Source organism: Macaca thibetana, chromosome 5 (assembly GCF_024542745.1).
Source record: "Macaca thibetana thibetana isolate TM-01 chromosome 5, ASM2454274v1, whole genome shotgun sequence".
In the NCBI taxonomy this organism is placed as follows: Eukaryota; Metazoa; Chordata; class Mammalia; order Primates; family Cercopithecidae; genus Macaca; species Macaca thibetana.
This window is the reverse complement of record NC_065582.1, coordinates 150619510-150644329: the sequence shown is the minus strand read 5'-3', so window position 1 is coordinate 150644329 and position 24820 is coordinate 150619510. Positions and strand designations below refer to the sequence as shown.

Below are 24820 nucleotides of genomic sequence, written 5' to 3'. Positions count from 1 at the left end.
CAAAGAATTTACAATCTAGTAGCAAGGAATGTATAAAACAAAAATGGCTGTGACATTGATGACCAGAGAAGGCAGAGCCATAAAGAGGTTGCTGAAAAACAACTCTGAAGCTGCAGAGAATGAAATGTCTGTACAGAGTATTAAAAGGAAAAAAAAATGTAGCATAAAAAGTGAGACTGCAGCTTATGGTAGGTATGCAAAAGAAGAAGGGTCAGAATCTGCAGGGCCCTTAATGCTTGTTCAGAAGATTTCAAATTCATCTTATACGGAAGTCAGCACACTACCACCTGCAGGCTAAATCAGACCATCACCTAAAATATAGATTCGATCTACAGACACTAAGACTACTAAGGTCTATATATTCGATATAATGAAGAAAGTCTATATATTAGATAATTTCTGAAGTTGGATTACTGTTCTGTGGTTACTTTAAGGTATTATTTATAAATGCCCTTCTTCTAAAGAAATACATACTGAACTACTAAAGGTAAAGAGGTGTCATGTGTGCAACTTACTTTTAAGTGTGCATATAAAGAAAGTATGAGATAAATATGTACCCGTATATACATACATGATACATATGTATGTGTATTATACATAGGCATATTTATACACATACACAGAAAGAAAAATACAGCAAATGTAAAATGTTAATAATTGATACATCTGGGCAAAAGGTATATGAGAATTATTTGCACTGTTCTTAGAACTTTTCTGTAAGTCTCAAATTATTAGTCAAACTAATTTAAAAGCTTAAGAATATATTAAACTAATTTCAAATTTTTCCTTTAGCATATGATCAGAATCTTAGGTGGGTGTGGGGGTGACATGAAAGAAAACAAGACAATGTATTTGCCTTCAAAAAACAATCACAAGGAGTAACAATCAAAATGGTGACACCTAAAGAGCTAGATAGGACACAGTACTCTGAAAATGAATTACCAAATGGAAAGTCCAATCATAACTGGCAGAAGCAAATAGCATAAACGAATCTTTTATGGGCACTGGAAAAGAAAACTAACAGAGACCAAAGCAATTCCTGGTCAAAGTGATATATAATTCCAGGGCCCTCAAATCCTGAGTCACAGTGTACGTCCTGCACAGTTAGATAAAAATCGTGAAAAGCCACAATTTTTAAATGAACATTCATTGCGAGTTTCTAAAATATAAGAAAAGATAAAGTCAAAATACTAATCAAAGGGAGTTTGGAAGTAATTTCAAAGCAATGCACTCAGATGTCTAGAAGAATCTTCATAAGAGAATAAATAAAAAATGCACAATTATTCAGTGCATAGTTAATCACTGTCATAGATTAGGAGATCCACCCCTGTTCTCAGGCAGCTTGTAATCCAATGAAAGGGGAGATGCGTTCAAAATGATAACCAGCAGGTTGTCTCTTTAGTAGATTAGAAGCATTCAAGGAGGTAAGCCACCCCTCATATTGAAGTGATTAAAAAAAAAAAAAACTGCAAAGAAAAAAAAGTCTATAAAATAATCCCTCATAATTTAGGAGGCATGTTTCTAAAGTAGCAAAAAAAGCATTCAGAGCCACAATCCTTCCATAGCATCAGGAAAGAACAGTAAGAAGAAAGTCATAGAAAGGTGAAACTGCAGAAACCCTATTTGCCCAGAGAATCAGATTACATGTGAAGTTGGGAAATGGGAAACAAGATTGCAGGTTCACGGCAGAGGCCAGACCCCAAGAGTCTCACTTGACAGGTGTTCAGGAGTTTGTGCCTCTCTCACTTAGACAAGTGGGAGCCATTCGAAGGTCTTAAACAAACAGTGCCAAATGAATTAAGCATAACATAAATGTGACTGCAGAATCTCATTATGTAAATTCTAATGGGAAACAAATGACACATCTCTTTAAAATGGTATGTACAAACTCATTTTCAGTTAGAATTATAAGCTTGAGGAGAGTTAGTCCTGTAGCTTTCTCATTTCTGTAACCATTTCTTAGCTTTATTTTTGTAAGTGAAATGGGCTAGAAGTCAGACAAGGCAGGCACACATATTGTCTTTGAGGATTTATAATAATGAAGCTGTGACAGGAAATCTTGACATTCCCATTGATATGGGAAGCAATGAAAAGGTTCAGCAAGATTATGTTGTATGATGCTGGTCTGCCTGGGCTAATTTAGATATTCACTCCTAAATCTGACTTTGAGAAATGTCGGTACCCTCCTTGACACCCTCTTTGCTCCACAAGTCATTTTAATTGTTAAAGGAAGCTGTTTACCAACTTAAAACTGGGACCGCAGAATGAATGACACTCAGGCCTCAGCTGTTCCATAAATAGGAGCTTACAGGATGCAAGTAAATTTAGTGGACTGGCAAGAAGGGTTATTCATTCTTTCTATTCAATCTTCATGTTGAGATCAATGAAGAAAAACATTACTACAAGATTTACCCAAGCACAGGTAAAGAATTCCCCAGAGGTGACCAACTGAAATGCTACCATGGAATGATAGACATAATATAGTTGGATACCGTAAATGTCGGCTACAGCCTACAGGACAACATAACTAAACTCAAAAGCTAACTGGAAGTCAGGGGCAACTGTGCTTAAACATAAGCTCTTCAGTGCTCCTCTTCATCATCATCATCATATTTATGTGCCATGCACTGTTCTACACATTTTACATGCTTTAACTCATTGAATCCTCAGAACAACCCAGTTATGTCAGTTATATTATGTCCCTTCCTTGTACCCTTTTCACTGGCACATAACAGGTTAATCGACATTCCTGAGGTCACATTAAGTACTTAGCATCAGAGTTGGGAAGGAATCCCAGGCAATTGGATTCTGAAAGTTGCTGTTTTAACCTCACTGGCAGGTGGGTTCTGGAAGCTGCCCTCTTAGCGCCTGCACACAGTTACTCACTGTATCTGTTAAATGCTTGAACTATATACATTCATCTCAAAAATGTATTAGGGTAAAGAAGTCATACCTTCTAATACATATGTATACAATACATCTGAGGTAGTAAAGGCAAAACTGTTATTTTTTGAAACTATGAATTTGTTTCATGATGAGAAATTTCCTAAATTAATAGTATTCAACACCCACTACAAACAGTAATATATGTTAGTAATCCTTTTCATTTAAAAGACATGTGTTTTAGCCTTGGAAAAACATGTTTAAGCTATACAATCTAGGCTTTCACAGAACAAAAGATCTTCAAAATTCCTCAATGTTAATCCACAAAGTTAAATATAAACAGACAGAAATATAATTTCTAGTAATCCAAAAACAACCACTTTCTTTTTAAAAATCGAATACTGTGTAAACAAATCAAGGTAAGATATCAAGGGAAAAAATATGGTCGAGGTGGGAAAAGGGAAAACAAAATCAGGATGCTATTATTCAACTCTGTGCTTAGGCTCAAGAAAAGCAATCCATCTTTCTTTTCATGAACACTAAAATGAAAAAAAAAAAAAAAAAAAGAAAAATACAGATCAGTCTTCATAACCAGAGGCTAGAAAAACTTCAAATCTTGAAAACCTGAACTGACAATTTGAAGCCTCTGAAACTCTGGAACTGCATGCATTTTATTCCCAGACTTTTGTCTCTGTTTTTAATCATTTTGTTCTATGGCTGTCCTGACAAGTGCTGATGGAGTGGTAGCATCCAAGTGCTTGCTTTCAGAGGCAAAGGTGACAACCACACTTTAATCTCTAAATCTTTCCAAATAATTCATTTTTTTCATAAATCTGATGTTCAACAGAAACAACACTATTGCACAAACTTCAAGGGAGAAAAAGAAACAAACACAGAAGTTTTTCTGGATAGTTCAACTTTTCCTGTTCATTTGTAAGTAGGGGCTTTCTGCACAAAATATGCTTTGTGCCAGCAATTATATCTTTTTATCCACAGATCAAAACCAAATTATTGACATATGAGTCATCCATTTACACTAGTGGTAACTTTCCTAAAAAATGATTCTTCTATCATTCCACAAATATTTATCATGTCCTACCATGTGCTGACACTGTTTTGGGTATCAAAGATTTGATAATCCTTGACAAGCTAGAAAAAGCTGATGCCTCATTGAGCTTTCACTTCGGGGGAAAGAGAAACAAATAAATGGAAACAGCACATCTCCATGTGATCAGTGGTAGGACGAATATACACAGCATCCTATGAACGAGAAGGGCTGGCAGTGGGTTCACACATTAGTAGGGTGTCAGAGAGGCCTCACTAACTAGGGGGAACTGAATTGATTCCTGAATAAAAAGGAACCAGACTGGGGGAAGTGCCCTCTTTGCAGAGGGAACAGCAGGTGAAAAGGACCAAAAGAGGCAGAAAAGGACTTGGCATGTTCCAGGAATAGAGAGGAAACCAGTGCAGCCAGGCAAGTAACCATGTAGAGACACAGTCTTGCTCTGTCTCCCAGGCTGCAGTGCAGTGGCACGATCTCGGCTCACTGCAAGCTCCGCCTCCCGGGTTCACGCCATTCTACTAAAAAGGTCTTTTAGGTCACAATAAAAAATAATATGGTTATATTCTGGAGTGAGGAGCCACTAGACTTGAGCAATGGAATTACATGTTCAGTTTTCCAGTTTGTTTGTTGTTGTTGTTGACCTTTAGAAGACATGATCTTCCTATGTAGCCCAAGCTGCGTTCAAGCAATCCTCCTATCCCAGCCTTCTGACTACCTGGGTGATTTCCATTTTTAAAGATAATTGGCCAGGCGCAATGACTCACGCGTGTAATCCCAGCACATTGGGAGGCTGAGACAGGCAGATTACTTGAGGTCAGGAGTTCAAGACCAGCCTGGCCAACATGGTGAAATCTCATCTCTACTAAAAATACAAAAATTAGCTGAGTGTGGCGGTGGGTGCCTATAATGTCAAATACTCAGCAGGCTGAGGCAAGAGAATTACTTGAACCCAGGAGGCAGAGGTTGCAGTGAGCGGAGATTGTGCCAGTGAGCGGAGATTGTGCCACTGCATTCCAGTTTGGGCGACAGAGCAAGACTCCATCTGAAAAGAGAGAGAGGAAGGAAGGAAGGGAGGAAGGGAGGGAGGGAGGGAGGGAGGGAGGGGGGAGGGGAGGGGAGGGAGGGAGGGAGGGAGGGAGGGAGGGAGGAAGGAAGGAAGAAGGAAACAAAAAAGATAAGCCTCTTTTTTGGAGACAGTTTTGAAGGGAAGCTAGGGTAAATACAGAAAGACAATTAAGGAAGGCACTGCAGCATAGGTAGGTCAGGATGGTTACTGTGGCTGGAAGGACATCAGTGGAAATGAAGACTAGCCAACTGCTTCAAGATCTATTTTGAGTTTGAAGTGATAGAACTTGCTGGTAAATTGGATGAAAGATATTAAGACAATCAAAGAATACCCTGCCAGATTATTTTCATTAAAATCATTGCTATTGTACTATATAGAAAAAATACAGAAGCTAACTTTCATATTACCTAAAAGATAGTGTTTTAAAATGGAAAAATATCCGTAAATTACATATATAGATAATGCACCCGTTTCTTTTTTAAAATAAATTTTAACCAAATATCCATAGTTAATATACAAAAAATGGAATTATTTAGTTACAATTGTTTATTACATCAATGTAGTACTCAAGTAAATTTAAAAACCAATCTGTTTCAAGAAAATATTAAAGAAGACTGGTAAGTTTACAAATATTATAACCACAATTGTCAAAAATAATATAAAGATTATTTTTAACCTGTACAATGCTTACAATATATTGAAAAGTCTTGGGAAGAAAATCTTGTGTTTCAATCCCCATTTGATCTTTATAAAACTGGTCTGAAGAATGAGTCTGTGATATCCAAGTATTTAGAAGAAACATTCTTCTAAACTTTTTTTTAAGTACTTTAATTATTTTGATGATTGATATAGTCAATTCACAATGTCCAAGAACTTTCATCTTCTGATCACTTATCTTTTAACTACTTAGGGATAATACTGACAGTAAAAGTGGAAGACAATAAAACAAAACAACAAAAACAGTAAAATCTGACATTTATTATTGTCTAGGCTGAGTATAGGATGAAAAAAATCAATTGTCGAAAGAATCAAAAATACCTAATTCAAAGGATAAAAATGCTCTGCCATTCTACTGTCATCTGGCTGTCACACTTTGACCAAAGCTAAAGTGCTACTGTAACAATGAGAACACAAATCAGGTGTAAACTTCTGCTTCATGCTGAGCTTCATTGTTCATGTGAAAATCGACATAACATCAATGATCTTGCAGACTCTTATGAGGATTATAATTAATGTATGTAAAGTACCTAAAGCCATGCCTTACACATAATACATGCTCACTCACTATAGGATAGCTATTCTTTTCAGGAAAATCTAATAATGCATAGTTAATCCCAATATAATTCTGCTTCAGGATATATTATATGTTTTTTATATATATATAATATATATATATATTTATATATATATATTTGGAAATAAAGCTTTTATATTGAAATAAGAACTGCAAATCACATATATGAGGACTAACACTCTACAGTAAGTTTGTCATTCTATAGTTCTTTTGATTGAGTAATATAGCTGAATTATATCACCTAGTGAATTAATGCTAGGCTCCAGAGCCCATCAGTGGCCACCATCAATGGCAGGTACAGCTTAATCTCTCTTACACTCTTTGTTCCAGTAAGGCAGATTGCATTATATTTTCCTGCCTATATTTCTCAGATTTGTTCCAATGTATATACATGAGCATAAGGGCTGTGTCTTAGTCATTTTTAAACTCCCAATACCTAGCATCAGTTTGACACAAGGAGTTGGAAGGATAAATGAATAAATGCCCCATTGTGACTCTGCTCAGATAATTCCCCAAACCTAGAGTATGTTGTTAAATCAGATTCTCATCATTTTTTGAAATCAAGCTTAAGTTTTATTTTACTTAAACAAACACACACACAGACACACACACTTTTCATCAGAAAAAAAAAAAGTGAACTTTTTGATATTAGTACTCTAATTGAATATGTACTAAAAACTTGTCATTTCTTCCTATGTGTTCACATTTATCTGCATTATCTAGTGAGCCAGTTGGGGTGTCCATCCCTAAGGAAAGGGGCTGAGTTTCACCTTTTTTTTTTTTGTCGGAATAACCTTTATAACCTGAAACAGAATTGGTTAGCCTTAAGGTAGATATCAGTGAATTCTGTTGAGAATTCACTCAGCATTCCAACCCAATGGTAAATCCCTGCTGCAGTATATGAAATAATATTTGTACCTAGAAGCGTTTATAAATCCTCAAAAATATCTCTACTTGGAGATCAAATCTAACATCTCAAAAAATCAAAATCTAAACCTAATTGTTTTGATAATGGAATAAAGTTTTTATCAGACAATATCTAAAAGGAACAGAAAAAAATACCTTCAAGCAGTTTTTTCTCTGAAGAGAGTTTAGAAGCAGCAGCAGGAGCTTGATACAAAAAGTCACAGAGGAATGTGGACTGGGAAGACTCTTGACTTAATACACCTTCGGAATGAATATCATGTTGAGGAAAATCTAGAAAAATTAAAGAAATATCTAAAATATAAACAATTTTCCTTTTGCTTATAATACGTACATGAGTTTTGAGCTAGAAGAAAAACTACTTAAAATTTACCAAAGAATAATTATAAAGAGATATTTATTTTACTTTGCATAAAATTTGCAAATAAGCACTTAAGTCATGTTTATTATTCATATATGAAAATCGGATTTAATGTTGGTGGAAATGATTATGTGGGTTAGCTATTTTAATCTTCCATTTATAAGATTAAGGGAATATAAAAGATTGACTTCCTAAACTTTTTATTGAAATGATATAAAAAATAGTCTTAGGCCCCTCCATCTTTTGGGTAATTACATTTTTCTTCATTCTGATGGTTTCTCTTATTTGAAAAATAAATAGATTTATGCTTCAGTCCTTTTACGGATATATGGGAAGAGACCAGGTTAATGAAGAGACAGTGACAAACCTGAGAATTTGTTATGGTAGAGAAATTCCATTTGCAGACTTTGCCCAGCCTTCTTGGCTAGCAGATAGGGGGTGCTATGCACGGGGTCTCCAGTGGCACACATGACATCTGCTCCACTGAACAGCAAAGCCATTGTTTCTAGAACATCTGGTTTCACTACAGCAGCACACAGAGCCTGGTCATTAAAAGAAAATACACATCTTAAGGAAAGAAAAGATTCTAGCTATTAAAATGAGTGAAAGTCTGACAATTCATGTATGGGATAAAGTCTGTATTCCTTTTATCCTAAGGCAGCTACTAATAATTATGCCATGAATTAGGCAATAGGCACAAAAGGCCTGGTTTGTGTGAATTTAAATTACAACCCAAGACCTCCAAGTCTCAATTCATTGTTTGGTTGCTATGATGTTCCTTCTAAACCTAATCCATCATACTTGCTTTGGAAGACATTTTTATGCTTACATACTATGATAATGACTGATGCGCAGAGAATCAAAATATTTCAATATAATAATGAAGTAACCATTAAGTGTTTTTCATATGAATGTTAATATATATTTTCCAATCTAATCAGGAGCTGCAGAATATTTGAATTATTAAGTGCTATGAGAAATTGAAAGATGAGTGCAAAGCAAATTCAGGATCTTCCCCTCGGGGGCCGAGGATAGGAAGGAGGAAGAACAGTGAGAAAGAGGCAATAAAAAATATGATTGACTTATGCTATATATCATCTTTGTACAAACAATAGGAATTGCTAGAATTTTTTTTTCTTTTGCCTTGAAATAATAAGCTGCCTCTATATCTCTTCTCATCCTTTCTTCCCACATTAGATCAGTCCTCAGACTTCACTTTACTGGATCCCCATTTGCTTCCAAATCCTCAGATTGTGGCACCATGAGTTAGCAGGAAACTTCAGTTATGGAGGAAGAATTATGCTTTTTTGACAATGAATCCTTAAGTGAAACAAGGGGGAAACCACTGAAATAATCTCACAAAAGGAAATAAAATAAATAATTTTGTCAGATAGTATAAGATTTTTTACTTTTTCTCAAGAATCTTGGCACATCATTAAAAAGACATTAAAATCCATGTCTCCTGTTATGTTTCATTGAATACCTTATTTAATTCTTCTTTAGTGAGAGATGCCAAAAGGGTTTTTCTGAATTTTCCTTCTTTATATTTCTGAGTAATAAAGTTTTTTCTCTTTTCTACTGGTGAGTCCATATGTAATTCTTCATCCTTTTGAAGATTACCAGCCCAAAAGTCATTTGCTCTTTTGTTTCCAATGACAATAAAAAGCTGAATTGTCAAAAAAAAAAAAACCCCATAATATATCAGTTCATAAAAGGTATTTGAATCTGCAGGAAACTGAATTATATTACAAATTAAAGCATAACTTAGTATAAAGTACAGGAAAACAACTGACAGACCTAACTCTTCCAGAAAAAGGAGTGAAAGCAGATACTATGATCAGTTTTGAATACAGCCTAGCCACTCTAAATAATGGAAAGAAATTAGCTTGTAAAGAATTGCAAACAACACAAGTAGTAGCAAAAGTATTTTCATTCTTTGACACTCCAACTGAGACAGATTCACTTTAAATGGCCGAGTAGGTGGGCTAATGCTGTCTACAGTGCTTGGTGGTGGAACAGGAGCCGAAAATGGAGACAGGACACAGCAAAGTAGCCTCGATCACAGTTAATGACAGAGTATGACCAAAGTAAAGAACAGTAAATTTTTCCAAATGTTCTCATTCACTCTCCTATTATTTTACCCATGCTGGATTTAAGAGAGACACACACACACACACACAGACACACACACACATATACACACACACACAGACACACACACATACACACAGACACACACACACAGACACACACACACACACACAGACACACACACACACAGTCACACACACACATACACACACACAGACACACACACACAGACACACACACACAGACACACACACAGACACACACAGACACACACAGACACACACACAGACACACACACACACAGACACACACAGACACACACACACACAGACACACACACACACAGACACACACACAGACACACACACACACACAGACACACACAGACACACACAGACACACAGACACACACACACAGACACACACACACAGACACACACACACACAGACACACACAGACACACACACAGACACACACACACAGACACACACACACAGACACACACAGACACACACATACAGACACACACACAGACACACAGACACACACACACAGACACACACACAGACACACACACACAGACACACACACACAGACACAGACACACACAGACACACACATACAGACACACACACAGACACACAGACACACACACACACACAGACACACACACACACAGACACACACAGACACACACACACAGACACACACACAGACACACACACAGACACACACACACAGACACACACACACACAGACACACACACACAGACACACACAGACACACACACAGACACACACAGACACACACACACAGACACACACACACAGACACACACAGACACACACACAGACACACACACAGACACACACACACAGACACACACACAGACACACACACACAGATACACACAGACACACACAGACACAGACACACACACACACAGACACAGACACAGACACACACAGACACAGACACACACAGACACACACACACACGCACAGACACAAACACACACACAGACATACACAGACACAGACACAGACACACACACACACACACACATAGTTCCAGCATAAAAAAAAAACTGGCAAACCTTTCTAAGTCCTTATTATTATTATTAAGGATCATCTATACTTTTACTTTTAAAATAACTATCTCATTTAGGAAGCATTCTCAAAGAGTTACTATTAAAAAGTCTATAAGCCATTTTCATAATGTAATGAGAACTTTATCAAAGAGCCCTGAGAAATATTCCTGCCACCCCACCCCATGGCATACCTCCTCCCAGTCTCTGCAAACTGAACCCCTACCACAACCCCATTCAGGTTAAATAAGACTCACCTCGATGAGTTCATTGCTCCAAATGCTAGCATCCATTTTTAGACTTCTAACCTTGGAATCTTTTGGTCCCAAAGATCTATGCTGGCCTAGAGTCAAAACACAATTGCATTTCTATTTTAATTTGTATGTAAATTTATTTTACTTTGTTTTGAAAAAAAGTGTATATGTCTGTGTATGTTCGTTGCATATCTCCTCAACTTAAAACACGCCAATACATGCTTTCCTCAATGACAAGATGACAAGAGCACTAACAATAGTAGTGGGAATTAGACAAATCACAGCTGGCTACAATAAAAACAGCAGCAATCATCATCAGCATCTGCACTGATAAAAAAAAAAAACTATACTTAAAAATATATTTATGTGCATGTGTGCGTATGTACAGATACATGTATAAATATTTCCTCATTTGGTAATCAGCTAGAAATAGGCCACTGGAAACCTTTTGTAAAGCTTGCTAAAACCACATGTATGTAAATGCAGATATTTCTTTACTGTTACAAAAACTTGACTATTGTAAAACTAGTTACATGTCTAATAAGCGTGTCCTTAAAAATCTGACATGAATACTTTATTCAACAAGTATGTCTGGAAGAGAGTAAGAGCCCAGAATTTTATTACTGTCAATTCAATTGTGCTATATAAATCATCATGCAGTCATCACTGAGCAACCAGGCTATGTCAGATTATTTCAAAGCTGAGAAGGAAAAAAGGTATACAGTCCACTATCCTTGATCTTAAGGGCCCTTAGCCTAATGAACAATGAATATTCATTCCTTTCCCTACAATAGGTAAGAGGTTCTTGTCTTTTTTTTTTTTTTTTTTTTTTTTTTTTTTTTTTTTTTTTTTTTTGGTAGAAACTACTTAAAGCACAAAGCCCTAAATTCCCATGGAAGAAATCTGCATAGGTTTGCATTTATAATGACTACCTACAGGCAATACAGTACCCAGAAGGTAAAAACTTAAAAGCCTGTAGGAAGAGATGAAAGGGGTTGCTGGAGTAACCCAGGCATGACAGATTCTGAGTTGAGGCAGCAGGAAAACAAAATGGAGCTGACAGATTGAGAGAGGTTGATAAGATAAAATGAATGAGACTTGGTGGGTTTGAAAGAAAGAGGAAGAGTCAAGAAGGTGTCTCAGATTTTAGGCTTTGAGAGTGCAGCGTAGACAGTATTGCTTCTGATCAAGATTGAGAAGGTATGAAAATGTGCAGCTTTATGAAATGGGCTGAGGGGAACAACGATGGCTCCATTTTTGACATGTTACATTTGAGGTGTATTTGGCAAATCTAAGTAGAGATTCTAGTAGGCATATAATCATAAGAGTTTGGTGTCCAACAGCGTGAGAATCATCTGCTTAAAAATGAGTGTGGAATTAAAGTGATAAATAACATCACTCAGCAGCAACACAGTAAAAGAGAAGTGAGAATGTAACCCAAGGGAACACATGTATCTCACAAGCATGAAAAGTAACCTGGAAAAAAAAAAAAAAAAAGATTGGTAATAAGAATACACAGAGCGAATGGTATCTTGTAAGCTAAGGGAGGATGGATGTCACAGAGAGACATGTTGTCAAGAGTCTCAAATAAAGAGACAATAATAAAGATAGTAAGTGACCACACCGAAATTGAGAGGTAAAATACATTGGTAAATGTGGTGAAAAGGTTTTTACGGCAGTTGAGTGAAAAGGTAGCTGATTACAGAATGCTGAAGAAAACTTAGGAAGTTAAAGGAATGAAAAAAACCTATGCACACTACAACTCTTTATAACATCCTGTCTATGAAAGGAAAAGGGGACAGAGATTGACACATAGAAGGAAATGGGTAACTTTCAGAAATCCTGATGGTTTAATGAGACAAATCTGTGCAAGTTTATACAATGAAACAAAAGAAGCCATAGCTGAATACTTACATAAGAGAGTGAATAAGTGATGAAGTGGTATCCTAAGGAGGGAAGAAAGAAAGGAAGCAAAGGTAGAAAAAAGCAGCTGTGAAGAGCACAAAGGCCGTCTCTTCCAATGAAACTGGAGAGAAGAAAAAGATGGGATAAAATACAAAGTAGAAGGTGATTCACGGGCATTTTTTGTTGTGATTGATATTATTTATTAGCTGGTGAGGAAATCTTAGTTTGATGAGAAATGCAGTTGAACAGTGCTCTAGAAAAGTGTTCAGGATCTGAAGCAATTCCTGTGGCTGCACTACTCACTGCACTCTAGCTGAGGTAGGCACTCCTCTCCAGCGTTCTCACTGAAGCCTGTATTCAACTCTAGTCCAACATTCATTCGTCTCATTATCGTGAAGGAAATGTCATGTCTTACACATGTTTTCAATTCCGCACACCAGCACAGTGGTTGGCATTTGAGCTGCATTCTCTCTCTCTCTGTCTGTCTTTCTCATCTCTCTCTCTCTTTCTGTGTGTGTGTGGGTGTGTGTGTGTGCGTGTGTGTGTGTATACAGACACTGAGGGAGAAGGTGGTGGGACACAGGTAGTCTAAGAGAACTGAAGTTTAGACTGTGGTTAACTTTCTCCAAAACTTCCATGATCACACACCTAAGTTGAGGTCCACTTCCTTCCACTGACTTGGGCAACTGTCTGAGCTCTCAAATACACGGAGAGGTCAGGTTGTCAGGTGTGAGGTCGCAAGAAGAAAACCAGTCATAGTACCGGTTTGTATTCATAAACATCAATAGTCTTGTGAAGTGCTTCTTTATAAAAATTCTTATTATAAGAGATACCAGATCAGGCATATGAAGTTTAGTGCTCAAAACAACATGGAGGTGAAAAATATGTGTTACCAAAAATGACTGGGGAAAGGTGGACGAATCTTCAAGTTAAAGATGCAAGCTTGTTCAGGATGCATACTAAAACATACTTACCTAAAATCTAGAAATTTCAACATTGCCTTTTTAAAATCTATACATTGACCAGTAGGCACAAAATATGATTACATGCTTAAAAATCCATTTTTATGTCTAAGTCATACATAAGAGAAGTTTAGACTCATAAGCTATTTCTGAATTTGATTTAAATGTAATAAGCTTTCTCTGGTTTTACTTTTCACAACTATTAGCTACAATATATAATATATAACAATGAAGAGCATTCAGTGTCCATCTGTCACAAAGCAGTGATGAGCAAAACTTATCACTAATTACCTGCACACTTCTTACAGATGACAACACAGAGATTGATGGATGCCCAGTCAGGATCCGGGGCTTTACAATCTGCACAGCTTCTGTTAGATTCATTGAACCAAATCTTCTCAGCTACTTCATAATCAGAGAGAGTTTCTGCTATTGATTGCTGCACAGCTTCAATCCAGTCTTGTTTCTCTTTTTCAGTCTCGGCTGTAAAGCTGAAACAATTAACGTTTCTGTGTTATCGATCTCCCTTGTAAAGGCCAATTAAGCAGTATGTTCAGTTTGCATATTCATTTCACTCACAAATTAAACAACAGCTGAAAAATATGCCTGCTAGGCAGTTCTCGGTTGTCTTTTCTGTTAAAAATCATTTAACTCAACAAATCGTGGTTTTTTTTCCTTTTAATTTTCCACATTGCTTATGTCTTTGTTTACGCATCTTGAACCAAAAATAACATACACATTTTCTAAAGAAAACATAAAATTTGCCATGTTAGGTCACAAGTCTAAACAAGAGGCTATGTTTCCTAAGCAATGGTTATGTAATCATCAATAAGAGTTTATTGGCAGAGTTTCAGGGCTACTGGAATATTTTGCCAAGCAAGTATGCCATGATAGTCTGAAGCTATGTTATCAAAAACACCCACCAGAAATTGTGACTTTTTTTTCAAACTTAAGAAGAGATTCTCTTTTTTTTTTTTTTTTTTTTAATTAGAAGAATGCCCAGATGGTTCTTAGAAACTGGGAAATCAAAAAAGTTTTAAGTGGTTACCATTCTAACAGTTTTCTAACACATTTTTAGCCACGTTCTGATTTATTCTGAATCTTAATGTTTACTGGGAGCTCAAGTGAATGAATAAAAACATTAAACAGCAGTTCATTCCTTCAAGAAATATTTACTGAGCCCCTACAATGTGCAAAGGAACGTGCTACAGTGCTACATACTCGGTCAATGACCCACAAAACTGATGCATATTCAAATTTTCTTTTGTAAAGAGGAAAATGCTTTGAAATATAATGAAAATCACAGCTAACATATTCTAAATAATCCATAAAAATAAATGGCCTACATGAATTATACTTTTTGAAGCTCTTTAGGATTCCATCACTTTTAGTGGTTTCTGGTTCTACTAGAAATTTGTCACAGACAATATATTAATATCTATATTTTTAGTTTTGGCTAGAATCTGCAAATGTAAAAATAAAGCTTGTTATTTTTATGCAATCATTTCTTTCTCAAAATTTGAGGCAATGGATATAGTTTAACAGGCAAAATAAGTAACACACTTGATAGTATCTTTGAAATTCCTAATTGTTAGTCCTTTAAAGGCCTAGAACAATCGCCTCTGACTTGCACACTACTCTGTGATGTGATTATTTATAACAAACTAATTAATATAGTTGAACTCAAAAGATGTTGACTTATGCCTCTTCTGTATACTAAAACTATGGAGTCATTTTAGTTTATTAAAACATATTAAGTACTTTAAATTATCTGTTTCATTGTCATAATGATACAGTTAGTAGAATACCATAATACAAGATATATAAAAAATGCTAAAATATTTGGATCAATAGGTGCTAAGAGATTCATTAAATTTAGTATCATTTGAAGCTGCAGTCCCTGGAGGAAATCATATGGAACAAATGTAAATAGGAATTGATTTTTAAATGAGGGATTATATTTGATCAGGCTAAAAGAAGATAAATAGCAATACAACTTAAAGACAATGTAATATGTTTTTATTTCATTTCTTCCAAATGAGAAGGAAATTATCACATATTTGTTTTCAAAAAATTAACATACACCATGCCCAGTAAGAAAATTAAGTATTAAGAAATTACTCAAATTTCATGAAATAAATATTTTTGCATGTTTTGTGATTATTCAGGTCACTTTTACAAGGTGTTTTTATATAGTGGCTAATGAATTAGACAATATGGAAAAGCAGGAAGATAACTTTCAATGGCCTACAAGAGAAAAATCACCACGAACAACATAAAGGTGGATCACCCAAGCTTTCCTATAGAAGTACGAACACAAAATGTTTACAAATAGCTTACCTGAAACTCCTATAGGGAGTGATTATTTCAAAAGACTGTTTCACAGTTCGGTCCACTTGTTTTACATTTGCTACATTCATAGGAATTATGGTAATACCAAGTCCACTCTTAAAATCCTAGTTTGGAGAAAAACATAAAAAACTATAAAGAAACAAAAAAAAAATTTGAAAGTATAATTATATTTTCTAAATTCCAATAAATTCTTCCAAATTTTACTACAAAATCTGTCTCACTTTAGGTAACCACTCTCAATACATACTAGCACTAGGCCATCTTAAGCTTTATAGCCAGCCTATTGATAGCATATGGGGTTTCTTCGATGTGAAAGATACATTGACTAGGCCACAGACACTGAACTAGACATGCTCTGCTTTTGAAAGTAGGCACGATATTCACCTTTATCCATTCATTAAAGGAAGCTAAATACTCATTACCTCTTATTATATGTCAAGCAGTTTCCTAGGTGGAAATAATACTAGGAGGTTAGCATCATTACTAGTTATGTAAAAAGATGGGAAAACTGAGGCACAATGGAAGAAGGTTACATGGAAAGTGCAGCTACTTGTATGTGGTAGAAAAGATCTGGAGCCGAATCTGTTTGATTGCTCTTTCCTTGTTTTACTATCTTAGATTACCTCTGCTGTTTGTCATTATTTTTCTCCTCATTTACTCTCAAACAAAAGCATTACTTGTCTTACGAGGTATACAATTTTACCTCATTTCCAATATTTTATTGCTTTTATTTCCCTTCAATCAAATTCCTAAAAAAACTCCTCTAATGCTACTTTGGTATAAAAACTGCCATTTGTTCAAAATCTATAGTTACTACTTTCAACTTGTCTCATGAAAATTCAAAATTGTTCAAAAGGCTACAACAGACTCTGCATTCTAAAAGCATTAAAGTTTGCAATATATCATCTATCCATATGGATTTCAGAATGTGACTTATCAATTAAATAATCTCCACACTTAACAAAACAATATGTACATCAAAAAAAGAATGACCTATTTGAATCAATTCAGACTAAATGTGTTCTGAATTCCTAAATTATGACTAAAGAAAAGTAGCAATATTAAAGGCAAAATACAAAAAAAAAAAAAAAAAATACTGGCCCATTTTCAGTAAGGACACTTGTTAGAGACTGTAAAAGAAGAAAGAAGCCACTCATCAGCCTCTTCTCTTTGTCTCTCCTGCTATATACGTCAAAAGTAAAAGAAGTATATTCTCCACTCCCCTATACTTAGAAGTGACCATGTGTTGTAGTTTCCTTCAATAAAATTTAAACAACTCCTGGTAGAATGGAGGGGGAGGGGCCGAACAGCCTTGGAAGAAGAAAGCCTTTCGGCCCTTGCCTTTCCATCTTCAGGGGAAGTAACTGCTAGAAGCACAGAAGCCATTTTAGAACTTCACAGTCCTAGAAAAGGGAAGACTGAGGACAAATTCTTAGGCTCTAAGGACATCAAAGTGAGGACAAAAATAGGGAAAGCCCTGTTTTCTGGTAGTACCAACTCTTACTGCCTACACCACGGGATTTGTTCAAACAAATCTCCATCCAGTGAAGCTCTTCTTCAGGTTTTTGTCATTTAGTGCTAATGTGTTCCCGACTTATAAAGTAAGTGGAAAAAAATCATTCTATAACAAATGCCCCCCAACTTGTAAAAGCAGCCAGAGTTTCCAGACGCAAATTGTGGGAAAGCTTCTCTTACATTTTTAATACATAAGGTTTTTAGTTAGAATAAGGAAATGACTCATTTAGAAAACAAATCATCAACTGATTTTTTTTTTTTTTTTCTGATGAAAGAACAAATGGCTCACTTTACTAGGGGAAACTAGCCAGAAACTGAAAATCAGTGATATAAAAGAAAATACGCAGAAAAATGCTGAGTGCTGTAAAATAATCAGAATGGGAGTGCCACACTTCCACTTTGTATACTAAACCCACTTAATGAAAAATAGCACTTAACATGATCTCTACGGAAGGAAGAAAATCAAGCTTTTCGAATCAGCTGCATTTTAATAAGTTTCAGCCTATTGGCACAGGGTTATACTTGATTATTAATTTTTTCAATTCCCTAATTATCCACAGCTATGCTCCTGCTGGATCACATACCCATTGGATAAACTCACAATGCATGTGATTGGGAACTCAAGCTCTCTTTCACAAGTGAGGAAATTAAGTAAGGTAGGAGTGGCAAGATAAGATATTTTTAAAACAGCTTTTTGATGGCTCACCTTGATACCGGAATAAACTTTAGAACAAATAAATAAACTCTAGAATAAATACTTGGACTGCATGTCCTTCAAACAATTCTCCATAATGAGGTATTTGACAAAAACTGTGTATCAGATCACTCCAGGTTATATTCTCTGATGGGGGCCTCGCCTGCTAGTCCTGTATGTTACTAAGGGCACACATAATACTCTGACCATCATACTAGCAGATAGTAAGAATGACATCCTTTTATGGAAACTGATGAGCCTCATCAAGGCTCCTGCACGAATAGATGGCTGCTCATCTCCGCAGCAAATCATAAAATGTCTACATGTAAAGCTGTACTTTCTGTTAAAATAAGGGAGTGCTAGCTGGTCAACACCCCAAATTTCTTCCAAACAAGGCAAAGATGATTTTTTTGTTTTTTGAGACAGAGTCTTGCTCTGTTGCCCAGGCTAGAGTGCAATGGCACGATCTCAGCTCACTGCAACCTCAGCCTCCCAGGTTCAAGCGATTCCCCTGCCTCAGCCTCCCAAGTAGCTGGGACTACAGGAATGCGCCACCACGCCCAGCTAACTTTTTTTGTATTTCAGTAGAGACGGGGTTTCACCATGTTGGCCAGGATGGTCTCAATTTCCTGACCTCCTGATCTGCCAGCCTTGGCCTCCCAAAGTGCTGGGCTTGCATGTGTGAGCCACCGCACCACCTACTTATCATCTGCTTGCTATGGCCATATGGTTTTGAGTAATTAGAGTATGTACAGAACTGACCAGCATAAACTGACTGTAAAATATACATTAGAGTAACAAAGTAAATGTTGGTGCTCTTGAGAGCTATCATATATGAAACAACTGCATTTTCTGTTAAAAGTTGTGGACATTAAGCCATTATTTTCACAGTATTTAGACAGTATTTAGAACATCCCTAGATACTCATAAAAATTACCTATGGTGATCTCTCCCTCCCACCAAGAGACCCTGATTCCATGAATCTGGGGGCAGAACCTAAGAATGTTTAATTTCCAAAAACAAAAGTACAACCTCATGGCTTTTATATGTGGCCAATGCCAAGAAACACTGATTTAGATAGCAGAACCATTATGCAACTAGTTTAGACAGTGTAAGTATGCAGTATGTAACTGTCAAGACATAAATACTCCTCTCTTTGACCAGGCACTGTGGCTCACACCTTAATCCCAACACTTTGGGAGGCCCAGGTGAGAGGATTGCTTGAAGCCGGAAGTTCAAGACCAGCCTGAGCAACATAGTGATACCCTGTCTCTACAAACGAAAACCAAAAAGACTCAATTTTATCTGCATCTGTAGAATGCATGCAATCAGAATATACAAAAACCATTTGAAATAATTAAGACTATCAATTTCAAACAAGCCAGCCAGAACAGGATGACACTTTGGATTGCTGAGATCCTATTTGTGCTGGGTGCCAACCCCTCTGTTAATGTCCAGAGGTGTTAAAAGCATCCGTCTTCATTAAACATATAGCATGGACTCTGTAACTGGTTTAATATCTATTTGTGCATGCTCTGAAGTTTACAAACAGCTATGAACTCTTGTTTGATTTCCTAGTTCTGTGAAGTAAGCAGAGCAGATACAGTCATTTGTTAATGGGAAAATAGTCCTGGCAAAGCAAAGCAGTGCTTAGTAAGTACCTAGTTGTGCCAGAAACTGTGCTTAGTCCTTGGGCTGCACAAAAGCATAAGTCTGGGTATCTGCCTTAGGGAAGTTTTTGGTCTAAAAATGAGATAACAGAAAAATGCAAAAATGCAGTAAGTGTTATTGAAAAAAAAAAAAAAAAAAAAGCCTGGTGGTAGGCATACTGAATCCAACCCACAAGAGACAGTTATCTTCCTAACAGGCCTTCCAAAGGTTGTGACATTTAACCGGCCAAAGGAAAAAACCCAGACCAGGTTTCTTATTCGGGTATTCCTCTCTCGCTTGTTCACTTATTTGCAAAATAGGGATAACAGTAGTACCTACAGCATCACTTTCGTGAGGGTTAAATTAATGCAATAAAAATGCTTAAAAGAATGCCTGGAACGCAGTAAGTGCTACACAGGACTAGCTAACTTTTGTTATTATTATTTTTATTTTATACCTTTTGAATTTGAAGCCAACTGAACATAGTATCTATTTAAAACTTAATTACAAAAAAAAGAGTCCTGTCCAAAAATAACTAGCAGGCATAAATTTTTAAAAATAGAATGCAATGCGAATGGTAAATGTTCAACTAAATTAAAAATAAATTGCCCATTAACAACAATCTGATTGTGAGCTTTATTCTTATTATGAAAAACAGGCATGAGCCAGGGATAAGCCAAACTATCAACTTTTAAAATGCTATAAACTGGATTGAAAAAAACAGTAGCACAAAAATTCAGTGGGTAGAGTTTTAATATTATAGAAAGTAGAAGGCTGAAAATAGATTCTGAAGTAAGCAATATTTTAAAGTGAATTTGCTGTGATAGAAGGTAGGATGTCAAGAATCATGAATCCCACTAAAGTAACAATGGCTAGGCTTGGCTTCGCAGATCTGGCCACTGTAAGGGTAGTACAATGGCCAGGTGGGCCCTGCAGGTCAGACCTAGGGAGAATCGAAGCTGAGCCAATTACTGGCTGCTTGATCATTGGCAAGTTATTTAGTTTATGTAGACCTCAGTTTCCTTATTTATGAAAATAGTCAGGTCTACCTTACATTATATTATTATAGGAGTAAATAAAGCAACATAAATTAAGGGTCTGATACACCCACTTAATTCTTTCTTTTGAGGGTTCTAAAAGAATTTATCTTCAATATAAATATTTCCATTTTTTAATAATTACAGAAAGTATTCATACCAATGATTCCATACTAAACATTCAGATAGAATTAATGGTAAATACCAAGATACTGAAATAGGTTATTCATATGAATTTGTAACAACACAACCTGGTAAAAACTACATTTTTAAAACTACACAGTGAAAGAGCAAAATATAAAACTGACTCCTAAACAGAAAAATAAGGAAAGGTTTGTTAACCCCAAATCTGCTGAAATTTCAAACCTATTTTTGGAATTACTGGATGCCAGGTTTCCATGCCAGGAATTTAAGAACTCGGTGCTTAAACATTTGTTGAAAACAGATGTGGCATTGTATGACACTGGCACCAGCTTTCCTGGGAAACACCAGATGCAGAGTTTGGCCAGATACAGAACCCAGAGAATCTGAGGCCACCACCTCCATCCTGCTGCTCCTTTCTGTGCCACACAACCCGTCGCCCTATGAGGTCTATTTAAATTCTATTAGAGTTTCACTCCCATGCCAGAACACCAGGGAACATTATGTTGGGGGGAATGAGGGAGGATGAGTCTCTTGTTATACCCTGATTTGAAAATGTTTAATCAAGTGAGTTTATGTAGTTAAAACCTCAATGCCACAATTATCAGCAGGATACCAAACCCACCAAGTAAGACATCTGGTTTTAATGAATTCATTAATATTAACATGACATTAAAAAAAAGTATCAAGAGAAGAAGGGAGACTGGCTGACAGGACAACAGAACAAATGGAAACCAACGCCAGTTGTCTTAAATCTTCCTCATGTCCACTTGCAGAAATTCCTTTCAACTACCAATACCACTTATTTAAGAATTCACATAGGTAAATATATGTCCATATTTGATTACCTTATTTAAACTTTAAAAAATTCTGACTTACACACCACACCCCTATCATTTCAGGATAAATAATTTACAAAATAATTTTTATTCCAGAATACAGAAGCTCTATCAGCTTTGAACTGATTAAAAAACACTTTAGTTACAGAAACAAAATTTCTACAAAACAAAAACTGACAAATGAAAAGCAAAATAGTTCAGAAAAAAATTGTAGAAAATATGAAGATTCATGTCTCTCTTATATAAATAGCATAAAGTAATTAGCAAGAAAGACATAAGATCCCTATAAATAAATGGACAAAGAAGATGAAGAGACAATTTGAGAAAAAATCATTTTAAAAGAGAATTAGAGGGGGAAAAAAACTCTCCTGTCAAAAAAAAACAGTTATAATTGATCATTAATTCAACAAGTTCACCCTACCTATGTTTACTGAGTGCTAGCTTATTGCCTGAGGACACAGCAGTGAATAAAGTAAATATTCACACTGTCGATTTGGGAATATAAAAATGATAAATCTCACACTTTTCAGGTTATAATGTAACTAGATGCCTATCACATAGCTGTAGCATTTTCAATGTAAACTACTCTTGAGGAAGGGGTCACAGAAATTCTTGCCAATAATAATAATCATCATCATCATCAGAAATGAAGTCAAGGCTACATATTGAAGGTTACCAGAAACCTCACTGATTTATTTAACACTATGTATTACCCCAACAGGAAGGCCCAGAAAGCAGAGATCTTGTGGGTTACCACTGTACCCCTCATGTCTAGAGCAGTGCCCAGAAATGAGAAAATGCCCCTACATGTGTCACGTGGATGAATGAATCCAGAAACATGGTCACTATAGTGTAACCTATACAAACCCACTTACACAGGTCATTTTATACAACGCTGAAATAATAATATGAAAAAAACTGTCATATTATAACACATTGCAGGCATCCAAAACATAAGCAGAGGTAAGGAATGGGAGAAAATGTGCAAAAATTAAAGCAGAATGCAGTTGTGAAATGGTGCTAAATATTAAAGGGATTACATTTAATTTATGTGATATTAGCACCCCACTGTTTTGCAGCATGGTAATTAGGTAAAGAATCTGAGTGTCAGTTTCTACTATGCCATTTTCCACCCTAACAAATGATTTTACAAATCTTTTCATAGTTATTTCCACTTCGTCTTAAAGTCTAAAGATAGGCTTTAAGTTGTTTTAAAGAAAACAACTGAGAGCAGTATTTTATAATGTGTGTTTTTTGGCTCATCCATTATAGAACCACCTGTGGTGCTTTTTGTGAATTCAGATTCTACAACCCATTTCCAGAAATTGTGAATTAACAAATCTGAAACGAGCTCAGAAATGTTTAATTTTAACTTGCAACTTAAGTAATGGCCTTAGAGATAGTAATCCATCTCCCTTCTTCACATGATGCCATTTAAACCTAAAGAGACTAACTTAATTACCTGGCCAATTAATAGTAGAACAAGAATAAAAACCCATAACTGCAACCTCCCAGTCCAATCTTCTTTGCAATAAATGAGATTCCTCTTTAATAACTCTTCAACATTTGCTGTAATAGCTACCCTTCTACCTCTAGCCACTGTCTGTTTACTCTCTCTGGAGTAACTGCCAAAGTAAATTAGTAAAATTATGTATAAATCAGAGGCAAGAAAAATAAAAATAGTTCCTATGTTAGGGTGGTGTAGGTCAATTTCATTTTTTTTTAATTCTATTCGTGCTATTATGTGGGCGATAAATCCCATTTTAAAATAAAAATAATTAAGTTTTGTTGCATGTCACTAAATAAAATGCAACACAAATTAAGACATAGAGGTTCAAATCTAACATCACTTACATTTTTATGATAAATATATTCATTTCATCATCTTTAAAAAAATACACAAGATTACTCTGTGTGTGTGTCTGTATAAAACTTTTCGAAGTTGAATCAAACCATCTTAGGATTGTTTAGTGCTTTTCCTAAAACACAGGTTGTTGCCCTCACTGGCAGAAAGCCCTCTGACCCATTACTCAGCATGTCACCAGGTTTTTCACATGTGCTCCATCATGGGAGAAAACCAATGGGCAACTTTCCTCTGGGGAAAAAGACATATACCAGGATGCAAAAACAGATGAAAACGGAATGGTATGCCAGGGTCTGAATGTGGACGGCCTTCCTTATTGGCTCATTCTTGAGTCAACTAGTTCTTTAAGACTGACTAAAGATTAAGTCCCTTAAGACCTGAATCCATGCGATATAATGCAATTAAACACACACACACACACACAAATAGTATACATTTAAAGATGTGTGTGTGCGCACGCATATATATATATATGTTAATGCATAGAAAAGACCTTGTATACAAGCATAAAAATATGTTTACTTATCAAAAGATGGAAAGGGGTTCAGCCTTAATGCTTTAATTTTTAAGGAGAATATATTCATTACTCATGTACATAGAAATGCCTCTAATGCACTGACTTCATTAGATGCCCTTTTTTTGCACCTCTCTGTAACTCCTGTACAACCTATTATTGCACTGAACTCACCATCCATCATATGTTCTGGTCTTGACTTTTCCTCTTGGAAGACAAGACTTGTATCCTTCTTCTCAGTAAACCCATCATTTTTAGTGTGCCTGACATGGCACACAATGTTTATTGAAAGCATACCCTGAAACTCCTGGACAACTAAATT

The 24820-nt window shown here is 36.0% G+C and overlaps 1 protein-coding gene across 8 annotated transcripts in view; it reads right to left on the bottom strand.

Moving 5' to 3' along the window:
* Positions 1-24820, bottom strand: part of ARAP2 (ArfGAP with RhoGAP domain, ankyrin repeat and PH domain 2) — a 179812-nt gene that overhangs the window by 83176 nt on the left and 71816 nt on the right. For all 8 annotated transcript variants that reach the window (XM_050791884.1, XM_050791885.1, XM_050791888.1 and 5 more), the window contains 6 exons: positions 16233-16348; positions 14184-14383; positions 11029-11114; positions 9075-9257; positions 7959-8133; positions 7369-7503 (listed from right to left, as the gene is read on the bottom strand). In XM_050791884.1, coding sequence (XP_050647841.1) covers positions 7369-7503; positions 7959-8133; positions 9075-9257; positions 11029-11114; positions 14184-14383; positions 16233-16348 — 895 coding nt within the window. The remainder of the gene's footprint in view (positions 1-7368; positions 7504-7958; positions 8134-9074; positions 9258-11028; positions 11115-14183; positions 14384-16232; positions 16349-24820) is intronic.